Source organism: Euprymna scolopes, chromosome 7 (genome assembly GCF_053919585.1).
Source record: "Euprymna scolopes isolate OS-2025 chromosome 7, ASM5391958v1, whole genome shotgun sequence".
Classification (NCBI taxonomy): domain Eukaryota; kingdom Metazoa; phylum Mollusca; class Cephalopoda; order Sepiida; family Sepiolidae; genus Euprymna; species Euprymna scolopes.
The window spans coordinates 49,902,227-49,923,630 of record NC_136488.1 but is presented as its reverse complement, the minus strand read 5'-3'; the positions used below and the strand labels follow the sequence as shown (position 1 = coordinate 49,923,630).

The following is a 21,404-nucleotide window of genomic DNA, read 5'->3' as shown; positions in this document are numbered from 1 at the left end:
TATAACAGAGACATAGCATCATCTGATGAATATCTGAACAATTTGCACTAAATTTGACATACTCCCGGGAGATTCCTTGTCAGGGTCCTCAAAATCTCAATACATATTTTCTAAAAGTATTTGCTATTATAATTATAACAAGCAAGTGGCAAAATATCAGATGCTTCGATAATGAAATAGCTGAAGACAATGTTTTCAAGTCTGTTCTTTTTAACCTTTGAAAATATTCCTCTCTGAAAAGTAACCTTTTGTTTTGATTGAAAAGGTTCCTGTTGAATTTTCACATGAATACTTATATTTCTCTCTCCACATAGCCCCGAAATTTGATTGTTGATGTTACTAGATCAGGCCGTTTGAAGATACTGGCTTTGTGACCTAAAATACAGCAAACATTGATGTTATCATTTTTTTCCTTTCTCTTTTCAAAACTCAATCATGTTTCACAAAGCCAAAAATAACAATTTACCATAAGTACATATTTGAATATATAAAGAACTTGATGCATAAAAACTTTTCCCAAAATTATTAGATTCCGTATGAAATAACCTGAAAATGGCTGATATATGCCGTAAAACAAAATAACAGAACATACATTTGATCAATAACCTGTTACTTTTCTTTTTTAAATTAAAAATATTTCAATAAAAAAAATAAATAAAATGTTAATTCAGAAAATGTATAATTTAATAACTGATTCTATTTTTCAAGATTTTTTTTTCTGTCATAAAATTTTTAATACTAGCAGGATTCGTGAAAATTCCATGGACTTAGAAATATATGGAATTAACAAATGTTTTTATAGAGCTGATATTTTTCTGGATAGCATAAATAATTAGTTTTACTTGGACAGAAAAACCAATAGCACTCAGCAAATATGAGTTTATTGACATTTCTATTGTATTTTAAATATAGAACTGACTTAAACAAGATAAATTAATGAGTAATAATAAATACTCAAAAAGTAATATTATGATACATAGTTCAATACAAATAATAAAATCACAGTGTAAGAGATAATCTTTAATTTACTCCTTCAGTCCAGCATAGACAATATTCTGTTTTGCCCTGTTTCTTTTGAACATTCCCTTTTTTACATAACATTTCGCTGACTTCTGCACATTGAAATTACCTTTCTCACACCATTACAACAATGACATTATGATATTAAAAAACGAGGCTACGTCAAAGGGAGGTCACTCTTATATGCTTGTCCAGATTGGCTATTCACAAATTTGATTTTTTTTTTAATTTTTATAATTTTTTTTTAAGCAGTTTGAACTTCAAAAATTGTATTTGCATTTTTTTCAGAACGTAACGTACAGACTAACTAAGGAAAGAACAAGCAGAATAATATATAGATTATAGAATTTTTAAAAAAATGTTTACATCATTAAAATTGAAATGATGGAAAAAATATACAGCATTCTTAAGATATTTTCCTTCATGGAAAAATCTGCTAATTATGGTTTCTTGTTTTGACTTTTATTGTCGATTCCTATGAATGATGTTGAAATAATTTAAGTTTTTTTTTTTTTCCTTGCATTTTTAGAAATCTGGGGGCAAACTGGCTGGCAAGTTTATGGAATTAGGCACAGAAATCCAACCCCCAGAATTAAAGAAAAGGAAAAAAAACATCGCCCAAACAGAACGGGTTAAAGTTGGCATGAATTTTCAACCTGCTGACACGTCACAAGTAAAACAAGTAAGTCCTTTCAAATTTTTCATGACCTTTGTTGGGAGAAGGAGATTCTTCGTCTTATCACCCGTTTTCATACCACATAAAAAAAAAAAAGTTCAATTTTGAATTGACTCTTCAACATTTACCTTTCTTTCCTATCTACAAAAATATGAAAATAAAAAAAAAATCACAGAATACACACAATAACTGTGGTATTCGAAAAAAAAATTTTTTTTTTTTTTTTTTTTACACTTCTAACTGTTGGGGAGCATCCAATCATATTCAAATTATCTCCCTTCCTCATAATATTTCTCAGAACTAGAATTTATATTCGAGTCTGGAACATACAATCAAGGTCCCGAACATCTACGCACAACTGTTGTGGAGCAAAGATCAATTTTGAAAAATAAACCTAATTTTAGAAATTTTTGACAATCCCAGATGAACTGGATTAATTCCCTTGCAAGCCTATGAAATATTTTCAGGGATCACAGAAAGGTTAAGACATACAAAAATGTAAATATGAAGTATCTTGTGATTAATAATTTATGTTAAATTTATTAAATTAATCTAACAACCGATTTTATATTTATTTTTTCTGATCTATGTAAATGACATTTGGAGTTTTGAATTAAATGTTTTCACCAACTTGTCTTTCAATTTTTTTTTTATAATTATTAATTTTCTGTAATTATCAAATTTAATTTGACTGTTTGCTAATCAATTGGGAAAGATCATTTTGATCCCTCACTCTAAATTCTAAAATAACTGCCACTCCCCACTTCTCTCACAAGAAGTTATACCAGAAAATGCATTGTCACAGAAATTAAGAATTTGCGATTTCTGAAAAATCTATATGATAGAACATGAAGTCATTTGTATGGCAACTGATAAGGCTGAACTGCTTGCCTAGAAGTTCACACTGAACTCCATCAACAACTGCCTTCCAAATTTCCACTGCAAACAGACGCCATATTTAATATGATCATCATCCTTCCCCAAATCTGAGATATCATAAAAAACCTTGATACCCCCACTATTCTTAACATGCACACATATCCAAGTCAATGGCAGAATCCTTAGAAAATGACCTCAAAACTGTAGTGGAATGGAAACAGTAAAATTTAATGCTAGTAAGGCAAAACTCCTTTCTTTTAACAAATATAAGAAACCTCAACTGTAGATTGGAACAAATACATAGAAGACATTGCTAAAGTTGCTGCAAAGAAGGTGGGCTCCCTCCATTGTGCTAGAAAAATATTCATACCTGCCAGTATCCTATATCGCTACAAAGCCATCATTCACCCATGCATGTAGTGTTGTTGTCATATCTGAGCAAGTGTAACTCCCTATCTTTCAAACTCTAGCTTTAACGGTACGTGCTGCAACAAACTTGTTGCATTGATAGTCCCTTGATGATAATACCCGCAACAATCATCAAAATCTAACCCATTCACTGTAGCGATCCCCAGATGTTGAAAGTTTTTTGTTTTTTTTTAACCAACAGCATCTTTCCTCAAATTGCTAAACTTTGAAATTCCCTCCCTAGTCAGTTTCCCAACATACAGAATTGTAAATGTAATGTGAACAAACATCTTACTGCACAATTCTACTTAGGTGCCACACCTACAAAGGCATCCTAATTTATAGTAGGCCTTTACATCTTAGTGGTAATATTACTTGTTTGGGGTGAATAAAACTTAAGGAAAAAATAAAATATTTTTTATATTATTGCCACCCAGATAGATAAATTTATGCTTGACATTTTTTCATACTCCGCTCTTCTTTGCCTCTATCAGGTCTTGCTCTAATTTGTATAAGGATCTCCCATCACATCAATTTAATCCTCATACTTTTTACTGCTCGCAACTAAAATAAACTCTAAACTTCTAGACACCTAACAATTACTCTTAACACCACCCCACTTAAACCGAATTCCTGTCCTAAAATATCACACAAACCATATTAAAAACTATTTAGCTAAGCAAGAGGCTGAAATTTATTTTATCTCCATAATCTGACCAATTGCCTTAATTTACTTCAACCTGACTAACTAAAATAGATCCTTTTAAATGATTTAACTTTCATAACAAATTAAGTCCGCCAATTTAGATATTTTAAGTCACCTGCTAAGTTCTTTAACATATATGCAACCATAAACCTCATTCTTCCATATTTTTAATTTCCAACCCTGAATTTCTAACTGGCTTTACTTATTTATACATGTGGATAGTATATGTATTTATAGATGGATATGGACTTACCTTTGTGTGCATGTATACTTTTATCTATATCTGTCTAGTCATGTGAGAATGTTTCTATCCATCTTTAATAAAAATTTTGGTTAATGTTCACTGTTACGCCAACTGAAGACGCCTCAACATTTTCTTAAAAAATGACGACTTTTATGTTTTCAGAATACATGAAAATAAATATCACAAGGAAAATTAGCGCAGACAAATAGTTTAAGATATAAATACCTGTATTTTGTTACATAATTTCTAATTGGCTGCAATCTTCGTTGTTTCAATGAAATGCTATATTGAGCAATGCACCCACACACTGCAGTGAACAGACAACTTGTGTAGTTAATTCAATGCAATTCCGAAAGCCATTGGGGGGGGGGGGGGGTTCCAAAAGCCGTTCTTAACATGGGGAGGTGGAGGGATGTTTATTCCGAAAGAAATGACATTGAATAAACATTTGCATCTCGTAGACTTGACTACACACATCGTCTGCGCATGCTCACTATCCCATTTCATTGAAACAACAAAGATGGTGGTCAATTCAAACTACTAGAAATTGCAATGCATAACACAGATATTTATATCTTGAAAACCATTTGTCTGTGCTAATTTTCCCTGTGATATTCATGTTCAGTATAGCCAAGAACCTATAAGTTTTTATTGAAAACTGTGGAGGCGTTTTCAGTTGGCGTAACAGTGAACATTAACCAAAATTTTATTACACCCAGTAATTTATATTAATTTATTTTATTGCGAACTATCATTCTCATCTTTATTGTTGTTGCATGACGTTTCGGCCAACTATTCCTCTGGCCTTCGTCATGTGGTAACCGCGATGGATAGGAACTAAGAATCTCCTAACTGCATTCTCAGCAATCACTGCCATCTGTAGTTGTAGTCTCACCACGTTTTTGGCCAAGTAAGCCTCTGGCCGGCTTTGGGTAGGATTGAAACCGCTATCTTCAGACAATGCTCATCTGGAACCGTAGAGATTCAACGTCTGTCAACTGCGCCACGGGCCCCAGTAATTTGATCCTCAAAGACATCCATTAAGCTTGCCGTTGCTGCTTAGTCGCAAGCATCTCAGTGCTTTACATTAAGTTCACTTTTCATACGTAAAAGCCTCTTCTTTTTCAACAAATTCCTCACTCATGTCCTGCCAATTTTCTCATCTTTAATTTTTTTTTTTTTTTTTTTTTAATTTACTTTTCATTTCTTGGTAATGGAAGCCGGTTCATGGAAGTATATATTTTCACACTGGTTTAATGCCAATGGGAGCTTTTCAATCTCAAGCTAATTTTCTAAACTTTTCAAGGTAACAATCTACAAGAATTATAGATCTACAGGATTTGGATTTCTCAGCTTTACAGATGGACATTTCACCAATAATACCAAAGGATCTACCCTTACCATTCAAGTTCAAACCAATTCCACTGTTTTGGGATTTTTTAAAGCTCCATTTTTTATTTTCATCTTTTAACATCCATTTTAATCTGCATATATTATCTTTAATGCATTACTTCTCAGTCCTTGATGTTTTTAAACTGTGCAGACCAGCAAATTTATAGCTAGTTTATATAAATGTTATTTTGCTAACTTTTTCTTAGGGATTAGAGCCATTATTTGAAACTCTGTGGAATAAGGCAATACCACTTGTTTTGAATAAGAAGTTAAAATTTTGCAACATTTATGCGTGTGTTAGGTATATCTATGCATTAAAACTAATTAGCCACTCATAGATTTTGTAACATAGCAATAGGTATAAGGGTGAGTAATACGGGCTATATTTAGTTTAGTTTTAATTCAGATACCTCTGATTTTTTGTGAAATTTTAAATTCCCAAATTTTAGGGTTTATTTATTTTTTTTTTTATTAAGAGTAGTTTAAAGAATTTTTCCATTTAAGTTTCAAATATTTCAGATTGGCATTAAATTTGATCCATTTATTAAACTACGCAATTTCTTAAGACCACCTTAAGCCTTACTTTGATAAAAATTTGAATTAAGATTCTGGACATAAGGTTTAATATCTTGATTTTGATCTTGTAATATATGAAAGTGGTGATAAAACCAATTTTCATGCAGTTAATTTTACTTGTCTGGATAATATATAACAGGTTACCCGGTCATAAAATATGTTTAAATTTAATATTGGACCCAATATATTGTAATGATTTAAAAAAAAAAAAATAAATAAATAAATAAAAAAACTTGTGTGCCAACAGAGAATCGAAACCAAAACATTTAGCTTATGATTTACTTTTTCCTTTGACGTTAATGCCTGAGCTTTGAAGACATGTTTGCTGCAAAGCTAAAAATTAAAACAAATCAATAGCTATTACGTTACGCATGTATATTCATAATACCGTCATTCGACCTCCACCTGGTAAATTCTATTTTTTTTTTTTTTTTTTTTAATTTTCACCAATCCCCCCCGCCTAAAACCCAAATATAGTTTTGCATGGGTTTGAATACTCTATTAAATTTCACGTCCGTAGACCAAATACTAGGAGTTTGGTAGGCAAAATATGCATACCTAAATATATATAGAAAGAGGTTTGTGTTTACAGTAACCTTTTTATGCAAGAATAAATCATGTAGAATATCTACATTAACATAATTACATGTAATAGTTCACTAAAGATGATCATCCTATAAAACCAAAAACATACGGAATTAAAACGAATGTTTAAAAGGATATGCAAATTAGCTAGATTTTTTTGTAGATGAAATTCCACAACCCATATAATAAAGTTGTACACACACACAAAAAAAATTGAGTACAGATATATATCGTATATTTGATATATTTAATTGGAAGATTAGAATGAATGTGTGTGCCTGCTTGTCAATTTAAAAGCCATAAGAAAAATGAACATGAAAGTCAATTTTTTTTTTGTTGGCTGATTCTACTACGTTTATATATGTATGTAAAAGACACAGGAAAAAAGTAAATCAAATGAAACTGTTGACCAGTTCTGTTTAAATCAACAAACATTGAAAGGGAAGTCAAATAGGAGGGGTTTTTTATCATGTGCTTAACTATAAAAAAAAAAAAAAACTAAGAAAAAGTACAAACCTGAATTAAATGCAGTAAGTAGTACTTAATGAGGATCAGTTGATGAGGTGTTGAGATATATTGCATTATGTGATTTTTGTCAGATGTTTGGTTAAGTAAAAGTCATATCAAAAGTTTACACTATATGGTGATGAGTAGAATTATAGCACTTTTGATGCACTTGCTGTGTGGGAGAGAAAATTCAGTTTGTGACTTATGTTAATGAGATTGTTGTTTCAGGTCTTGTCTATATTCCTAAATATGGGATTTAATGTGTTTCACCAAATATAAAACATTGGACATGATGCACATTTTATTTTATAGATATTGGATAGGGAAGATATCGCATCAAAAGGGGTGAAGATAGGTTTGGTGTCAAGTAAATTAATTGATTTAGCAGTTAATGCCATTTTTAAGTCAGGTTTAAATTGTTTTTGTAAGGCAATAGCCATGGAATTAGATAACTATTTAAGATTAATTTTTATTAAACTTAGTGCTGGTGATATTGCTGAGGAAATTGTTGTATGTTGATTTGTTTCTGATTAAGTACTTATAATTTTGTTGCATTTCATCCAATTTTCCCATGTTTACCCCCAGTCTAAATCTCCACTTTTTTCTGAAGTTTGACTGGTTTCATTTAGATTAACAACCTCTTGTTTGGTTTTTATTTTGGTGTTGATCTTTTTTTTTTTTCATACATTGTCACCATATTTTATTGATATATTGTGGAATTTATCCTTATATAACTTGCGTCCTGCTCTGAAGAATTTTTGTAGCCATGTGTGATATTGATAGAAATTAGTCAAACAAAGCAAATGTTATTTCCGAACATTTAAAAACAAAAAATTTGTTAAAAATACCAAATAAAGAATGTTTTGTTCAGTAAATACCAGATTTATTAATCCACAAAAAAATACATTTCTTATGAAAGCTGCTTGTCCTAACTTTATTTCTACAGGAATCCAACATGTTTTCCGGGAAAGAAATTTGTGTCTACAATGGATCTTTGGAATGTTCAAAGGCTGATCTTGAGAAGCTGATAGTGAAATTTGGTGGCAAAGTTGTTCAGAACCCGGGTAAGTTTACCTCGTCTTCCCACCTTTTCTTAGTTCTCATTGTCAGCTTTTAAAAGTTTGAAAATTCTCTGCTATACTTTCTTCTTTTGTTGTAGATTCCATTACTAGTTTTGTTTTAGCTGATAAAGTGACAGTTCGAGTTCAGAATCTCATCAAGGCCAATTCTCATGACATTGTGAAAGTATCCTGGTTTCAAAAAGCTACACAAGCAAGCAATATGTTACCATGGTAAGTTTTTTTGTTTAACACGAAAGCTCCAACACCATTCACTCTTGGGGTGGGTTTAAGTGGCTCAAAACAAGTTGGACACTTGAAGACTGTCCACCCTTCAGTTGTTCCAAGCATACAAAAAAAGTCTACAACTAATTCCATTACAGTTACCCAAAGGTGCTGAGTTCAATCCTGAACGAAGGCAGTAAAAACTAACATTCAAAACAGAATCAGCAACTATGTCCCAGAGTCTAGCTGGAGTCCGAACATGGTACCCCCGTAATAATAATAAAGGGTTGGGTTCGAGACTCCTAACAAATGGTTCCCCAGTTCGATACAAAACACCTGATGAAGGCCTGAGGGCAAACCGCCCAAAACGTTGTGACTATAACAACCAAGATGAGGAAGTCAGTCCGACAATCTCAATAAATGAAAACACCTCATCTCAAAAATAGACAATTACTAATTCCATGTCAGTCCACATTTTAATAGATAATGTCTGTGCTTTCTCTAGCCAGCAGGTGTGATTGAAGCTACCAACTTGTAAATGAATTCTTCCATGACCAAACCAGCAGTCTCCATATCAGTTTGAGATTTGGTCAGAGAAACAGATACATCACAAGCAGTACATGTGTGTGAATATCTCACAGCCATATCATCAATTTTGTCAGAGCAATTTTGACAAAGCAAATCAGATTTGTATTTGCTGATTTTTCTCTGAACCTAACATAGATTGGCTCATATCATTGAATGGATGCATCAAAATTCTTCTAAAAATTTTCATCCACTAATTTTTGCGGTTGCAGGACGCCTCAAGACATGATTCATGCTTCTTCGAAAACCTTGTTCAATTTTGAGAAGGATTTTGATGAGTTTGGTGACAGCTATACAAATGCCTCAACAGTTGAAGACTTGAAACAAGTTTTTCAGAACATTCAACAACAGGTAAAAAACAGTTTTTATTTTTAATTTATAAACCTCTTTTAAAACAGTTCTAAGTTCAGTATAAGCTAAACCTGTGTTATGGGGGCACTGTAAAAATAAAGATTTTGTCTCTGAAAAGCAACATTTCATGTCCACAAAATGCTGCTTTTCAGAGATAATTTGCAATGACTATCAAAGTTTGAAGATTAAAAAATAATTTGCTCATAACGTGAGCAATGTAGAATAAACAGGATATACAGGGTGGGCCATAAGTCACGCACCAAAGAATTAAGTGATGTGAAACTGTAAAATCTGCTGGGCAAAATATATTTTATTTGGGTATAAGATACATCTTTTATGATTGTATGAGCGTGTACGTGTATTTCAGTTTAGTTTGGTTTTAATAAATAACGTTTATTACTATCAGAATTATTTCAAATCCTTTGGTGCGCAACTTATGGCCCACCCTGTATAAATAGTTTTGTCTTTTTATATGGATAAATATTTAGTGTCACGTTTTAGTACTAATTTTCTAATTATGGATAAACTGAGACAAGTTTTTAAAATTTACTAAGTGAAAAATGTTAATTCAGTTAAAAGTTTAATTTTACTTATTAGAGTTTTGATATTTAGAAAAACAAATTCAGTTCGTCTTCAATATTTAAATAAGAAAAAGTGAAATTACTATAACACGTTACTTAAGTTCTCAACCAAATTTTTGGTGGTGGTGGGAGGACTTAACCAAATATTTGAAAAGTAAAATGTAGACAATTTTTAAACATTTTTCATTAACCAAAAATCTGAAAAAGAAAAAAAAAAAAAACTAATTTTGAAGGTAACAATCAAAGTCACTTATTTTACTCTTAAATAGAAAGATTTTGTGTGGGGAAGGGGGGGGGGCATGATTAATTTAAATAACTAATATTTAACATTTGGTAGATTTTCATTAATAAATGGAATTAGATATATGCATACAAAGTTCATTTTTGATAAGACTATTTGTATTCAGATTAGAACTGACAAAACTAATGAAACAGTTGAGAAAAACATTCTCATTTAGCATAAATACCCCCCTACCCTCAATGTAGTTTTTAAAAAGTTTATAATCAGAAAACAGTACTTAAAATTTTTTTTTTCATTTTTATCAGAAATTTTAGTTCCCAGAAGAATCAAATGACATAAATTTAATAAACCTGGCAAAGAAATAGCACTTCACAAAATTATCACCTAGGCTCACCAATGTTTAAAACATTATAAATATAGAGAGTATTTCATTTAAATGCCTGATTTGTTGTCTAGAACAGAAATTTATTCTAGGGAATATAATTAAAGTTTGGTAAAAAAAAAAAAAAAATGTTTATTTTATAAAAATGTGTGACTTCTTGATTGTAAGTTTTTATAAGTGAAATATTTCGTAAACATTTCAAATTCATTGAAACATTGTTTTATAAGAAACCAAAATGACTTATAATAGGTATAATGTATGCATTATCATTTTAATATATATATATATATATATAAAGATTGAAAAGCCATTTAGTAGATTTAATTCAATTTTTGTAATGCTTTTTCTCAGGATTTCATTGAAATAGCTGCTACATCCATGAACGCTTATTGTGATGTGTGACAACATAATAGCCGATAATCGTGAATGTTATGAAGGACTCTTAAGGCATGTAGTGGCAACATTTAGTGTAACGATAGAACTGCTACTGTTGTATTAGGTGTTCCCACATTGGGACACCAGCATTATGAAGTGAAATGTTTAATCTAAGCAATTAGTCTGTATTTTAAAAACAAGGCAGTCATTTATTTGTTAAATGGAGCATTTGCAGAAGAATGAAATAACATCCAGTCAAGATCAGTTAATGAATCCTAGACAAGGCGAATTATTCAATAAATGTAAATAATTAACTCTTAAGCGATCGTACTCCAGTCTCCAAAGATGGGCACCCTGGATAGGAACAAAAATAAAAATTGCCTTAATCTAGGATTTCTTCTCCACTGATTGAGGTTAGAAAAGGTGAAGTGCAGTATCAAAACAGATACTACACTTTGCTCCTAGAGGTAGGAATCAAACTGATAGATTTTGTTTTATATACTTTGCTGGTATAACCAGTGGATTCAGTAAAAAGAAAAAAAATTTATTTTTTAATTAAGATAATTTTTAGTGAGGATAAACATATTTGCCCAATACCCAAGTATGTGTTTTTAAATGTATAAACAAAAAGTATGTTTTTAAATGTATAAAAAAAAGTTTTCCTGGGAAGTAAATTTCAGGAATGACCATCTAAAGAGAAAATCAATCTGGGCTAAGTATAATTAAGAAAGTTTTAAAATTACTGATCACATCAAATAATTTGACAAATGCAATGTTTTTGCAACAAAGTTGACATTTTTTTTTTTTCATTTTAAAATCATTTGAAGTATTTTTAATAACATTAAAATGCACCCTCTATGTACTATTGGTAGGTATGAGAACTGGAAAACACCAGAATATTGAAAAAAGTTGTTCAGTATTATTCAAAGGCAGTGAGAATCATAACACATACGGAAGCAGTGTTTGCACAACAAAATTTGTTGAAAATTTAATAATTGCAACAAGATCCAGGCAGGGTAAGGTTTGACAGTCGCAACTACAAGTGCTGAACCAAGGATTTTCTCATACATAGGGATGTGTATGGTTAATGGCAGAAAGCTCTATTTACTTGTCTCCCCTTGAGGATAGAGTTAAACAAAAATCCAGTTTGCAAAGAGGGGGAGGGGCACTGGATGGGGACAAAAATAAAAATACCCTAAATTTAGAAGGATCGTTTCCTCATCCAAAAAAAAGAGACAGATAAAGTGTAGCATCAGAATAAATATACTTCCTCCTAGTCAAATAACTAGTTTCAGATGAGAAAAATTATGGGAGAAAGAAAGGGGGTCATCTTATTCTAACCCAATTATTTGAAGTCTTAGCTTTCATGACAAAATTAACATTTTCAATTTTCATAAATAAAAAGAGGAAACAAATCCACCAAATGAGTGGAGAACTCCTCTCTGAAACAAAGGTTGTAAGGGGCCCAATCACTCATCAAATCCTAAGATGACCGCTTTACAAAGCAAAGAAACTTGAACCATGGATGCCTTAGACAAGAACTTCTGCCAGGACCAATTACATGCCTACTCTTAAATAAAGTCAATTTCATCAAACTATGATCTTTGGATGCGTTTCCAATGAAGGCCACCCCACATCTTTGAAAGTGAATTTAGACAGCAGTGTTGAGTTGCTATCCATTACTGTTAAGCATTAGGTGGAGAGCGAGAAGGTTTTAAATGTAACCATAGAAAACCGCGCTGTATCACATCTCAAAAAAAAAAAAAAAAAAAAGTCAAATTTATCAAACCCCCCTGTACAACATGTATGCTTTGTTAAACATTAGTGAATTCTCATTTTTCTTTCCAAAATATCAAATCAAAACTATCAAGTCATTGCAGAAAAAGTTAAAATTATCATTCTATGTTAGTGCATACGTTGTAAACTTCATTTTGATATAATTGACTGTCAATTCTGTGTTGCAGACAAACATTGTAATAAATAACTTCGCATTTCTTTTTCTTTTCCCCATAGGTTGGTTTCTGTCAATTGACACCTTCAGAAATTGCAGCGGTTGAAGAAGAATATTTTCCTGGCGAATCTCCCTATGGATTATTTCGTTTATGCAGGTTGGTGAGATTTTTTTTTTTTTATAGATCTTTCAACATTTAAAAAAAAAAAAAAAAAAAAACTAAACAGCAATTCTTATTTTCTCAGAATATATATAGATAACCAATTGGATCCAATTGTGGCCTCAACACCAATTCCTCACTCTCCATTGGATTTATTATCTTTAGAAGTCCGCTACTTTGGGGCATGCATTACTTCAACCTTAGATGACCAAGTATCACATGTCGTGTTAGACAAAAAGTGAGTAATTTTCTGGCTTTATAGTTATCAGTTTCTTTCATTTTCAATCTTTCATCTTTTTTTTAACTAAGTTATCTAACTCAAATGTTGAAAAGAAACTTTTTTTTTTTATAGTGACCTCAAAAGACTGGATCTGTTTAAAGATAAACGGCGTCAACGTAACAAAAAATTTCACATTGTCACTTCAGATTGGATTAAAGTCTGCTTGTCAGAAGGCGAATTAACTGCAGAAGAAGCATACAGTTTGTAAAAAGAAAAACACTTTCATTTTTGACAAATAAAAATAAAAACATTTCATTTGCTATCAGTTTTTTTTTTTTTTATTATTTTTCCATGTTTTGTTTTAAAGGGAAAGGAAGTGGAAAAAAAAAAAAAAAAAAATCAGCCAACAAACATCTTCATTAGTTCAAGTATATTTTTTCTTCTTTGGGGAAATAAACATGCTGGGGGCAAAGTAATAATGAACCTCTCCCATCAGGGCAAAATATAACTCCCATCCCCACCGCCAGCAAATTTCCCAATGAATTAAGTTATAACCACCTGGAACCTTGGAATAGGGGGGGGGGGTAATTGGTTTGTCATAGCTGTGACATTTTTATTTTAAAGAGTGGAAAGAAATGGGAGGAGGAGGAGAGAGAATTTCGTATTAACACCTTTGAAAGAGTGGCATTATTGAATTTTTAAAGAGAAGGAATAATCCATAGGAAAAAAAAAAATTGCATGACCAGATAAGAGTATGTGTGAACTTAAATATTGCCCCTCTTGTAAACGTTCCATTAACGACAACCACCATGGCAGCACAAACTTTAAAAACTCGGAAAAAGAAACTTAACACATGAGAAGGAAGCCAGCATCACTTAGTCAACCCAATTGAAATATTGAAAGGAAAGAATATAGGTTGATTTGTCTCATTTTCAAAAGAAAGGAAAACAATTCTCCTCAGATTTAGAAGCCTCCTGTCTGGATATTTTTCACATTTGCTTTTCTAAAGAATTTTAACTGATTGCAAAATTTACTTGAAATCCAAGTTACTCAAATTTTTGTTTCAATATTTAACAAAAATAATTAAAAAAAAAAAAAAATTTACAAAAGAAAAACTTTTATCACAGATTTTAAATTAGCCAAATTCAAAGCTGATTTTTTTATGAAAAGGGAATGAATAGAAAGTTCTGGAATACTACAAAGACTTTTTTTTTTTTTTTTGAGGGATGGGATGTTAAAAAAATAAAATATATTTAAATATGTATATAAGTACTTGCAAAATCATAAATTACAAAAAAGATTCATATTTAGTTAAAATTCTAAAGCATTTTGAGAAATAAACTTCATTTTCAAAAATAGTTCGTTTTTTTTTAAAACTGATTGACAAACAGAAGCAATGAATGATATTTAATTGGAATAGATTGGGGTAGGGTAGAAACAATATTTGTGGGGAGGGGGCAAAGCATGCCAAATGGATATGTCTAGATGAATGAGGATACGAGGAAAAACCAAACTTTCCTTAAATCACGAGGGCATAAGAGGGATTTAGGCTAAATCTTCCGAGCTAATCAAACCAGGCCGACCACTGGTGGCAAAAAAGTCATTAAAAGTCTTGCATGCACACAAAAGCAATTCTAATATACCAAAATTCTTTCTTTTATGCCTCTCCTCCCAACTATAGGGGCCACAGAATATTTTTGTTATGTGACCATGCGTAGGTGTGTTTGTATTGTATATTTCAGAATGTATCAAGTGGCTTGCCACAATGCATATGTGCATGTGCAAAAGAGAATAAAAGTTTTAGAGTGATGTTACGATTGGTGGTTGAGTAACAAATGGTTAGAAAGAGAGGATCATTTGGGATAAAGGAGTAGGAAGAGGAGGTGAAGTGCTTATTTGTTAGAAGGAAAATGCCTGATAGCTGTTGCGTGCACGTGCAGTGGTTTTGCATCGTCAGCATTTGTTGACAGAGGCAGAAAATGCAAGACACACTCTAAAAGAACAAGTTACATGGAGAAAAAGAAAGAAAAGAAAAATCCCTCCCAATGACAATCCCTTCCCCATGAAGCTGATCGAGCTCAAGTAGGTTGGAGTTTTTGTTTTTTTATTTGACATGTGTTTTTAAAATGTTTATTTTTTTTTTTTGGGTTGGTGTTCCTTCACTTTATATTTGATTAAACTGCTGCAGGGACACCTGACAATCCCCTAGTAGTAGTAGTAGTATTAATAGTAGTAGTAGTAGTAGTAGTAGCAATTAGGTCATAGATGGACTAATCTTATCCACCCCCCCTGGTTTGTTACTTATAATAGTAATTATCATTGTTAAACTCCTCCAATCTGGGGAACTGTCGTCTGCAGGGACCCACCCCCCTCCTGACTTAGCTGAGCTGGCCCTACCCTCCCCTACGCCAACCCTTGTAACGGACGGCCCCCCTGGAGTAGTAGCCATGAGATTAAGGCTGCTGCCGCCACTGATACTGCTGTTGCTGTAGTAGCAACAGCTACTGCCGCCGCTGCCCCGATTACTTGATGACCATCCCTAGAACCCCGTCCCTGAAACAAAAAATAAAAAAAATTAGTGTGGAGAAAAATTTTTTATAAAAGAATTTACCCGTTATTAAACAAAAATAAAGAAAAATCTATATTGTGTGTACCCACAATGAAATGAAATAAAAAAAAATATAAAAAAATAAAAAAAATTAATGTATTTTTTTTTTTTTTTTTTTTTTACTAATAAAATATTTAAGCAATTAATAAAAATTTGTAAGCATTACAACATTAAGTCTAGTTTAAAGTTTGAATTATTTTTGTTTTTTTGGCTTTAAAATGGCGGACAAGTTCATTTTCGGTTATTCATAAAATTTGATTTTCTTATATATAAAACAAAAAAAAAAAAACTACTTGATCAATTTACGTGATTTTTTAAAGATATTTTCCTTTTGTTAAAGGTACAAACCTCACCAAAATTTTTATTTTTGTTTTTAATATAAGGGAAATTTTTTTTTTTTTTTGGAAGAGGAAGGGGCAAGAATAAAAAGTTTGGTGTTTTAGAATTAAACATAGTAAAAAAAAAAAAAAAATTAAAAAAAAAATTTAAATAAAAATAAATTACAGAAAAATCTCTGATGTACAGTGCCAGCAAAAAGAAAGTCTGCACTTGTAATTTTTTCAAAAACTGCAAATTTAAGCTAAATTTAATGTAACTGTTTAAACAACCTATACCTTGCTTGATTCGTCTAATTTCTTCATAATTTTACCTATTCATATTTGACTTTTAATTGAAATATTTTAGTGTTCACATCAATTTAAAAAAATAACTTCAAATTGAGGAGGCAAAAAGTCCGCAACAAATTCGCTTAAAACCAGCTTAAATTATCGCCCCTAAATCAGTTTTAAATATCTACCAACAGGCAACAAAGCATCTCTAATCGTAATAATTGTTGTTCCAGGTTATACAACGTAACATTTAGTCCACATGCCACAACTTTCTCTTAGTGATCGTCAGCTCATTAATCTCCACCTTTCTGGTTTATCCAATCAAGAAATCAGCCGCAAATTGAAATGTGATATACAACGTAACATTTAGTCCACATGCCACGACTTTCTCTTAGTGATCGTCAGCTCATTAATCTCCACCTTTCTGGTTTATCCAATCAAGAAATCAGCCGCAAATTGAAATGTGATATACAACGTAACATTTAGTCCACATGCCACGACTTTCTCTTAGTGATCGTCAGCTCATTAATCTCCACCTTTCTGGTTTATCCAATCAAGAAATCAGCCGCAAATTGAAATGTGATGAGAAATCTGTGCAAAACTACCAAAACACCGGCAATGATTGTGATGCTCCTAAATCTGATCGTACCAGAGTTACTTCTAACAGGGAAGACAATGCCATCAAGATCCGCAGCCTAAGAAACAGATTTGACCCCCCCCCCCCCATCCAACAACAGTGCAATCTTGTTAAAAAGTGCTCTTTTTCTACTGTCAAGAACAAATTAAAGGAATTTAATTTGTGAGGATATTTTGCAAGACAAGCCAATGATTTCTGTAAAGAACAGAAAGTGCCGTCTGGACTTCGTCATATGCAATGAAGATCGTGACTCTTCATATTGGTCAAAAGTACTTTTTAGCAAAAAAAGCAAGTTCAATAGGCTAGGCAGTGATGGTAGGCATTACGTCCGGAGGAAAAGTCCTAGGTGCTCAATTTCAACGCTGCAAGGTGGTGGAGGTTCAGTTTTGGTGTAGGGCATTATGGTCCAAGGCCTATAGTTCGCTTGTAAGGTGAATTAATTCGATCAAGTACAATAATATATTGACTGAGTATTTTCTAACCTACTTTGGTCGGAATTTGGATCATAATCCCATCTTCATGCAGGATAATGCTTCCATTCACACATCTGGCAATGTCGAGAGGTTCTTGGAAGAGCATGATATTCCATGTTTGGATTGGCCTGTACAATCTCCAGACCTCAATCCTATCGAAAACGTATGGCATCACATCAAGCAACAGCTACGCAATGATAAAAATTTAAATTTGGAAGAAATTTGGACAAAAATTAAAGAAAAGTGGGATGCCCTTTCCCCGTAGTATTGCTGCAGGAATTCCCAAAAGACTGCAGGCTGTCAAATTGCAGAAGGGCTATGCTACTAAATATTAACTAGTTCATTGTGTTGCATTAATGTCCTAAAGTTACATTTAAATAACAATTTTTCATTGTGCGGACTTTCTTTTTCCCTCCTCAATTTGAAGTTATTTTTTTTTAAATTGACGTGAACACTAGAATATTTCAATTAAAAGTCAAATATGAACAGGTAGAATTATAGAAGAAAAGGCCAATCAAATGGTTATAGTTTGTTTAAACAGTTACATTAAATTTAGCTTAAATTTGCAGTTTTTGAAAAAATTACAAGTGTGGACTTTCTTTTTTTTCCACCTGTGTATGTACCCGTCACAGAACAAAGGTCATATTCCAAAAATCAAATTTATAAAGTAGTTTTATATAGAAAATCATTTTGCGATTTTAATAGCATAAATTGTAATTAAAATTAAGTTGTCTCCCATCTTCTATTATATAAAAGGCAAAATAAGCACAAGCGTTTGTGTATGTCCAAGAAAGGCCTTTTCCGTTGGCCTTCTCACGGCGATTACATTTATGGAGAAGTTTTGTTATACTTCCTAGATCGTAATCTCTCCGATTTGCGAACAGATATCGTCTATCTTATTTGATAGAGTTTAAAAAAAAAGCCCCTGTATCCAATGCCTTTTTCGTATAAAAGCGAAACTGATCAAAGCAAACAAGCGCCTCCTAGCCTGGAAGGCCAGGACATCTTGAAGGCTTTGATCAATGTGGGGAAACCCCTTCATATCAGACAATTGCTATTCATTTGGATAATGCCAGAGTTCCTCCTTTTTGGGAGGAGCTGGTTTTCCCCAACATCGTGGGGAAACAAATACGACAAAGCTTAACTGGCCTACAGCCAAATTTACTCATTCATTTCGCTATAGTGTAATGACTGACATTGCTAAATTTCAACACTTTACACTTCCAGTCGTGTCATAGCGTAGCGGTAAGATGTCAGGTTTTCTTTCACTTTCTTTTCCACCTTAGTGTCACAGGTTCGAGCCTGCCTGCCTACTATTTTTTTTTTTTTTTACACACCTACAAACATCCAAGCAATGCCGGGCACCCCTGCTAGTCTATTATAAAGGGCAAATGTGTTTGTGCATATGTCTATTAAAAGCTTTTGACATGTGACCAACACTGATAGATCAGTCTTTCAGCCAAAAATATCCAAAAATTTGCCAAAAACATTCATTCTTTCACTGTCAACTGGGCAGTTTTCTACAAAGAGGGGGTCACTTCTTTGATATTTTTGCAAAGTCACCACACGTCTGGCAATGACTAGTCTTATTTTGAAACCCACAGACATCATTTGTCACTGGGTGTTGGAGCTAAACGGTTGCCTTTTTCTTCACTTTTTCTCCTTCGTATTACAGGTTTGAGCTTACCTGCCTACTATTTTTTTTTGTACTCGCAATTTTTTTTTTTTTTTTTAATACAAAATTTTGCTTTCGGTTTTGCTTCTGGCTGATGTAATGTAATAGTTGCATTGTTTCACTTTGTACAATTAGAAAGCTGCACAAATGAGTATGCAACAATTGTTTGCAGTCAAATGCAAAGATTATGTCAACCAATTTAGCAATTTGAAAACTACAGATCAAGCTACAAGTGTGATGGTGTTGAATTCAGAGAAAGTTAGCAAATTTCTGAAAGAATAAAAGCTAGAAATAAAAGGGGAGGTGGAACCTACCATAATAATCAAAGACAAAAAATCTTTGCCTTGTTTCCAAACTAATGGTATTATAATTGGTAATATGTCAATTAAACAGGGGAGGGGGTGTTAATGTATAAATTGTTGTAGTCTATGAAATTGCCTATGCAGAAGATTAATACCATTCGACCAATTCTCTTTGGAATGGTATGTGCCCCCCACCTCAAAAAAAAAAAAAAAAAAAAAGCAACGATTTCAATCGAATAGAAGTGGAGCACTTACCATCTTTGATGAGTAACCTTAGATGATCAGACACAATAATTAGCAGCAAGCCGTTCCCTGAGAGGCTGCGGAAATTGGTCAGAGAATTTGGACCAATTTTCCTCGCCAACCTGTTGTTTGAATCCATGAAGAATCTAAAGACAAAGGAACAAAAGGAAATGTTTTTTGTCAAACATTTTAATTATTGAAGAGAAATAAATATGTCAAGCAATACACTTTGAAATAGAATTGTTACAGAAGCTTTCATAAAAGAAAAAGGAAAAAAGTTTTGTTTTTTTTTTGTTTTTTTTACCTTGTAGAACATGTCCTTTAGATCATGTTTGGGGTGTACCCATGAGGCAACAGCATCACAGAAGAAAATGAAGTCTTGTACAACGCCACCCGGATTAACATTGATCATATTGCACACTCCACGGAAAGCAGAATCTTTCTCTTCGTTGTCTCTGATGTTACGTAGGGAAGTGCACCTGTAGCAGATATTTCAGGAAAAAAATAATTTTTTTTTTTTTTCAAGTCTGAGTTGGGATAAAACGAAGGAATTGGATTTCCACGCCAAGAGAAAAAAAGATTCTGAAAATTTTACATTTAATGAAAATTTAGAAAATAATTTTTACAAAAAGTATGAGCAGTAAGATATGAAATTAACTATATTCAATTTATTTAACGTGAATAATACAATTTTAAGATATGAGGACGAAATGGAGAAGGGGAAGAGAAAATTATGACCTCACAATATGAAGTTGTGCAGAAATATGAAACTTGCAATGAAAATTGAAAATATATAAATACTAACTCTACACGCTTCTTTTAATTTGACTTTATGCCCAAATAGCATTTTATCTGACAAATCAATAATTTCTAGGTATTTATCTCTCTCACTGTGAAAAATGTGACAAGAGTAAGAAAGTGGGATTGAAAAGTCAGCATCTCTAAGTATTAAGCTGGAAAAAGGGCCTGGGCAGCACCAATTGCATTCCACAGTAGGGGTGCCTCAGGTGATTAGCAATAAACTAACCCCTTCTCAAAGAGATTGCAATCAATTCTTCTAGACAGTGAATTATGAAATTGTTCAATCCATCTTATCTTCAATTTAGCGTCTATTTTACATGTCACATTTTTCACAGCGAGAGATTTGTAGAAATTGATTTCCTAAACTAGCAAATCTCTGGCCAAATTTTTATTTTTCCATACTTTTTCTCAAATCTAACCTTATAACTTCCCAAGTTTTCATTGGATTTCCTCTGACGTTGCTACCGCAATAGTTCTACATATACTATCCAAATTTTTCTTTGAATAATGAAAAAGAAATTACAAGTTCATACTAAAAGAACCTTCTATGATTAATGTAGCTAATTACAGTGGATAATCATCACTGTCCATTAGCTAATCTTTGTGTTCACTATAAATAAAAATTCCAAAATTAAAAAACTTCCAATCATCCTGTCTTCTAGTATTAAAAATTTTCTCATAAATATATTACCTACTTTAACGTTGGCTTATTAGTATTTGAATTTTAGGAAATGAGGATTGGTTATTCTTATTTGGATTCTTCAGACTACTATTCTCATCTTGAGTGTCATTTTTACAACATTTTGGTCAATCTAAACTCCAACCTTTTTCAGGTATATCTCGTCAAACTTGGGAATTTGGATGGAATTTCGAACGAAGCCCTTTATTTACTTCATGAGGGTAGCATGCTCTCATTCTGTTAGTCATGACTGGGT

At 32.3% G+C, this 21,404-nt stretch overlaps 2 protein-coding genes across 7 annotated transcripts in view; one reads left to right on the top strand and one right to left on the bottom strand.

Annotated features, from left to right (window-relative positions):
• Nucleotides 1–13,444, top strand: part of LOC145279729 (DNA ligase 4-like) — a 73,404-nt gene extending 59,960 nt beyond the window's left edge. For all 3 annotated transcript variants that reach the window (XM_080131022.1, XM_080131020.1, XM_080131021.1), the window contains exons 13-19: nucleotides 1,550–1,702; nucleotides 7,940–8,057; nucleotides 8,153–8,285; nucleotides 9,074–9,212; nucleotides 12,805–12,899; nucleotides 12,988–13,140; nucleotides 13,255–13,444. In XM_080131022.1, coding sequence (XP_079987148.1) covers nucleotides 1,550–1,702; nucleotides 7,940–8,057; nucleotides 8,153–8,285; nucleotides 9,074–9,212; nucleotides 12,805–12,899; nucleotides 12,988–13,140; nucleotides 13,255–13,390 — 927 coding nt within the window. In that variant the 3' untranslated portion in view covers nucleotides 13,391–13,444. The remainder of the gene's footprint in view (nucleotides 1–1,549; nucleotides 1,703–7,939; nucleotides 8,058–8,152; nucleotides 8,286–9,073; nucleotides 9,213–12,804; nucleotides 12,900–12,987; nucleotides 13,141–13,254) is intronic.
• A 1,569-nt stretch (nucleotides 13,445–15,013) lies between these two features.
• The window catches only part of LOC145279731 (transportin-1-like), a 71,564-nt gene continuing 65,173 nt past the window's right edge, over nucleotides 15,014–21,404 (bottom strand). For all 4 annotated transcript variants that reach the window (XR_013868437.1, XR_013868438.1, XM_080131025.1 and 1 more), the window contains 3 exons: nucleotides 19,973–20,147; nucleotides 19,681–19,814; nucleotides 15,014–15,675 (listed from right to left, as the gene is read on the bottom strand). Coding sequence is in view for 2 of the 4 variants with exons in the window: in XM_080131025.1 (XP_079987151.1) it covers nucleotides 19,707–19,814; nucleotides 19,973–20,147 (283 nt within the window). In the remaining 2 variants the exon portion in view is untranslated. The remainder of the gene's footprint in view (nucleotides 15,676–19,680; nucleotides 19,815–19,972; nucleotides 20,148–21,404) is intronic.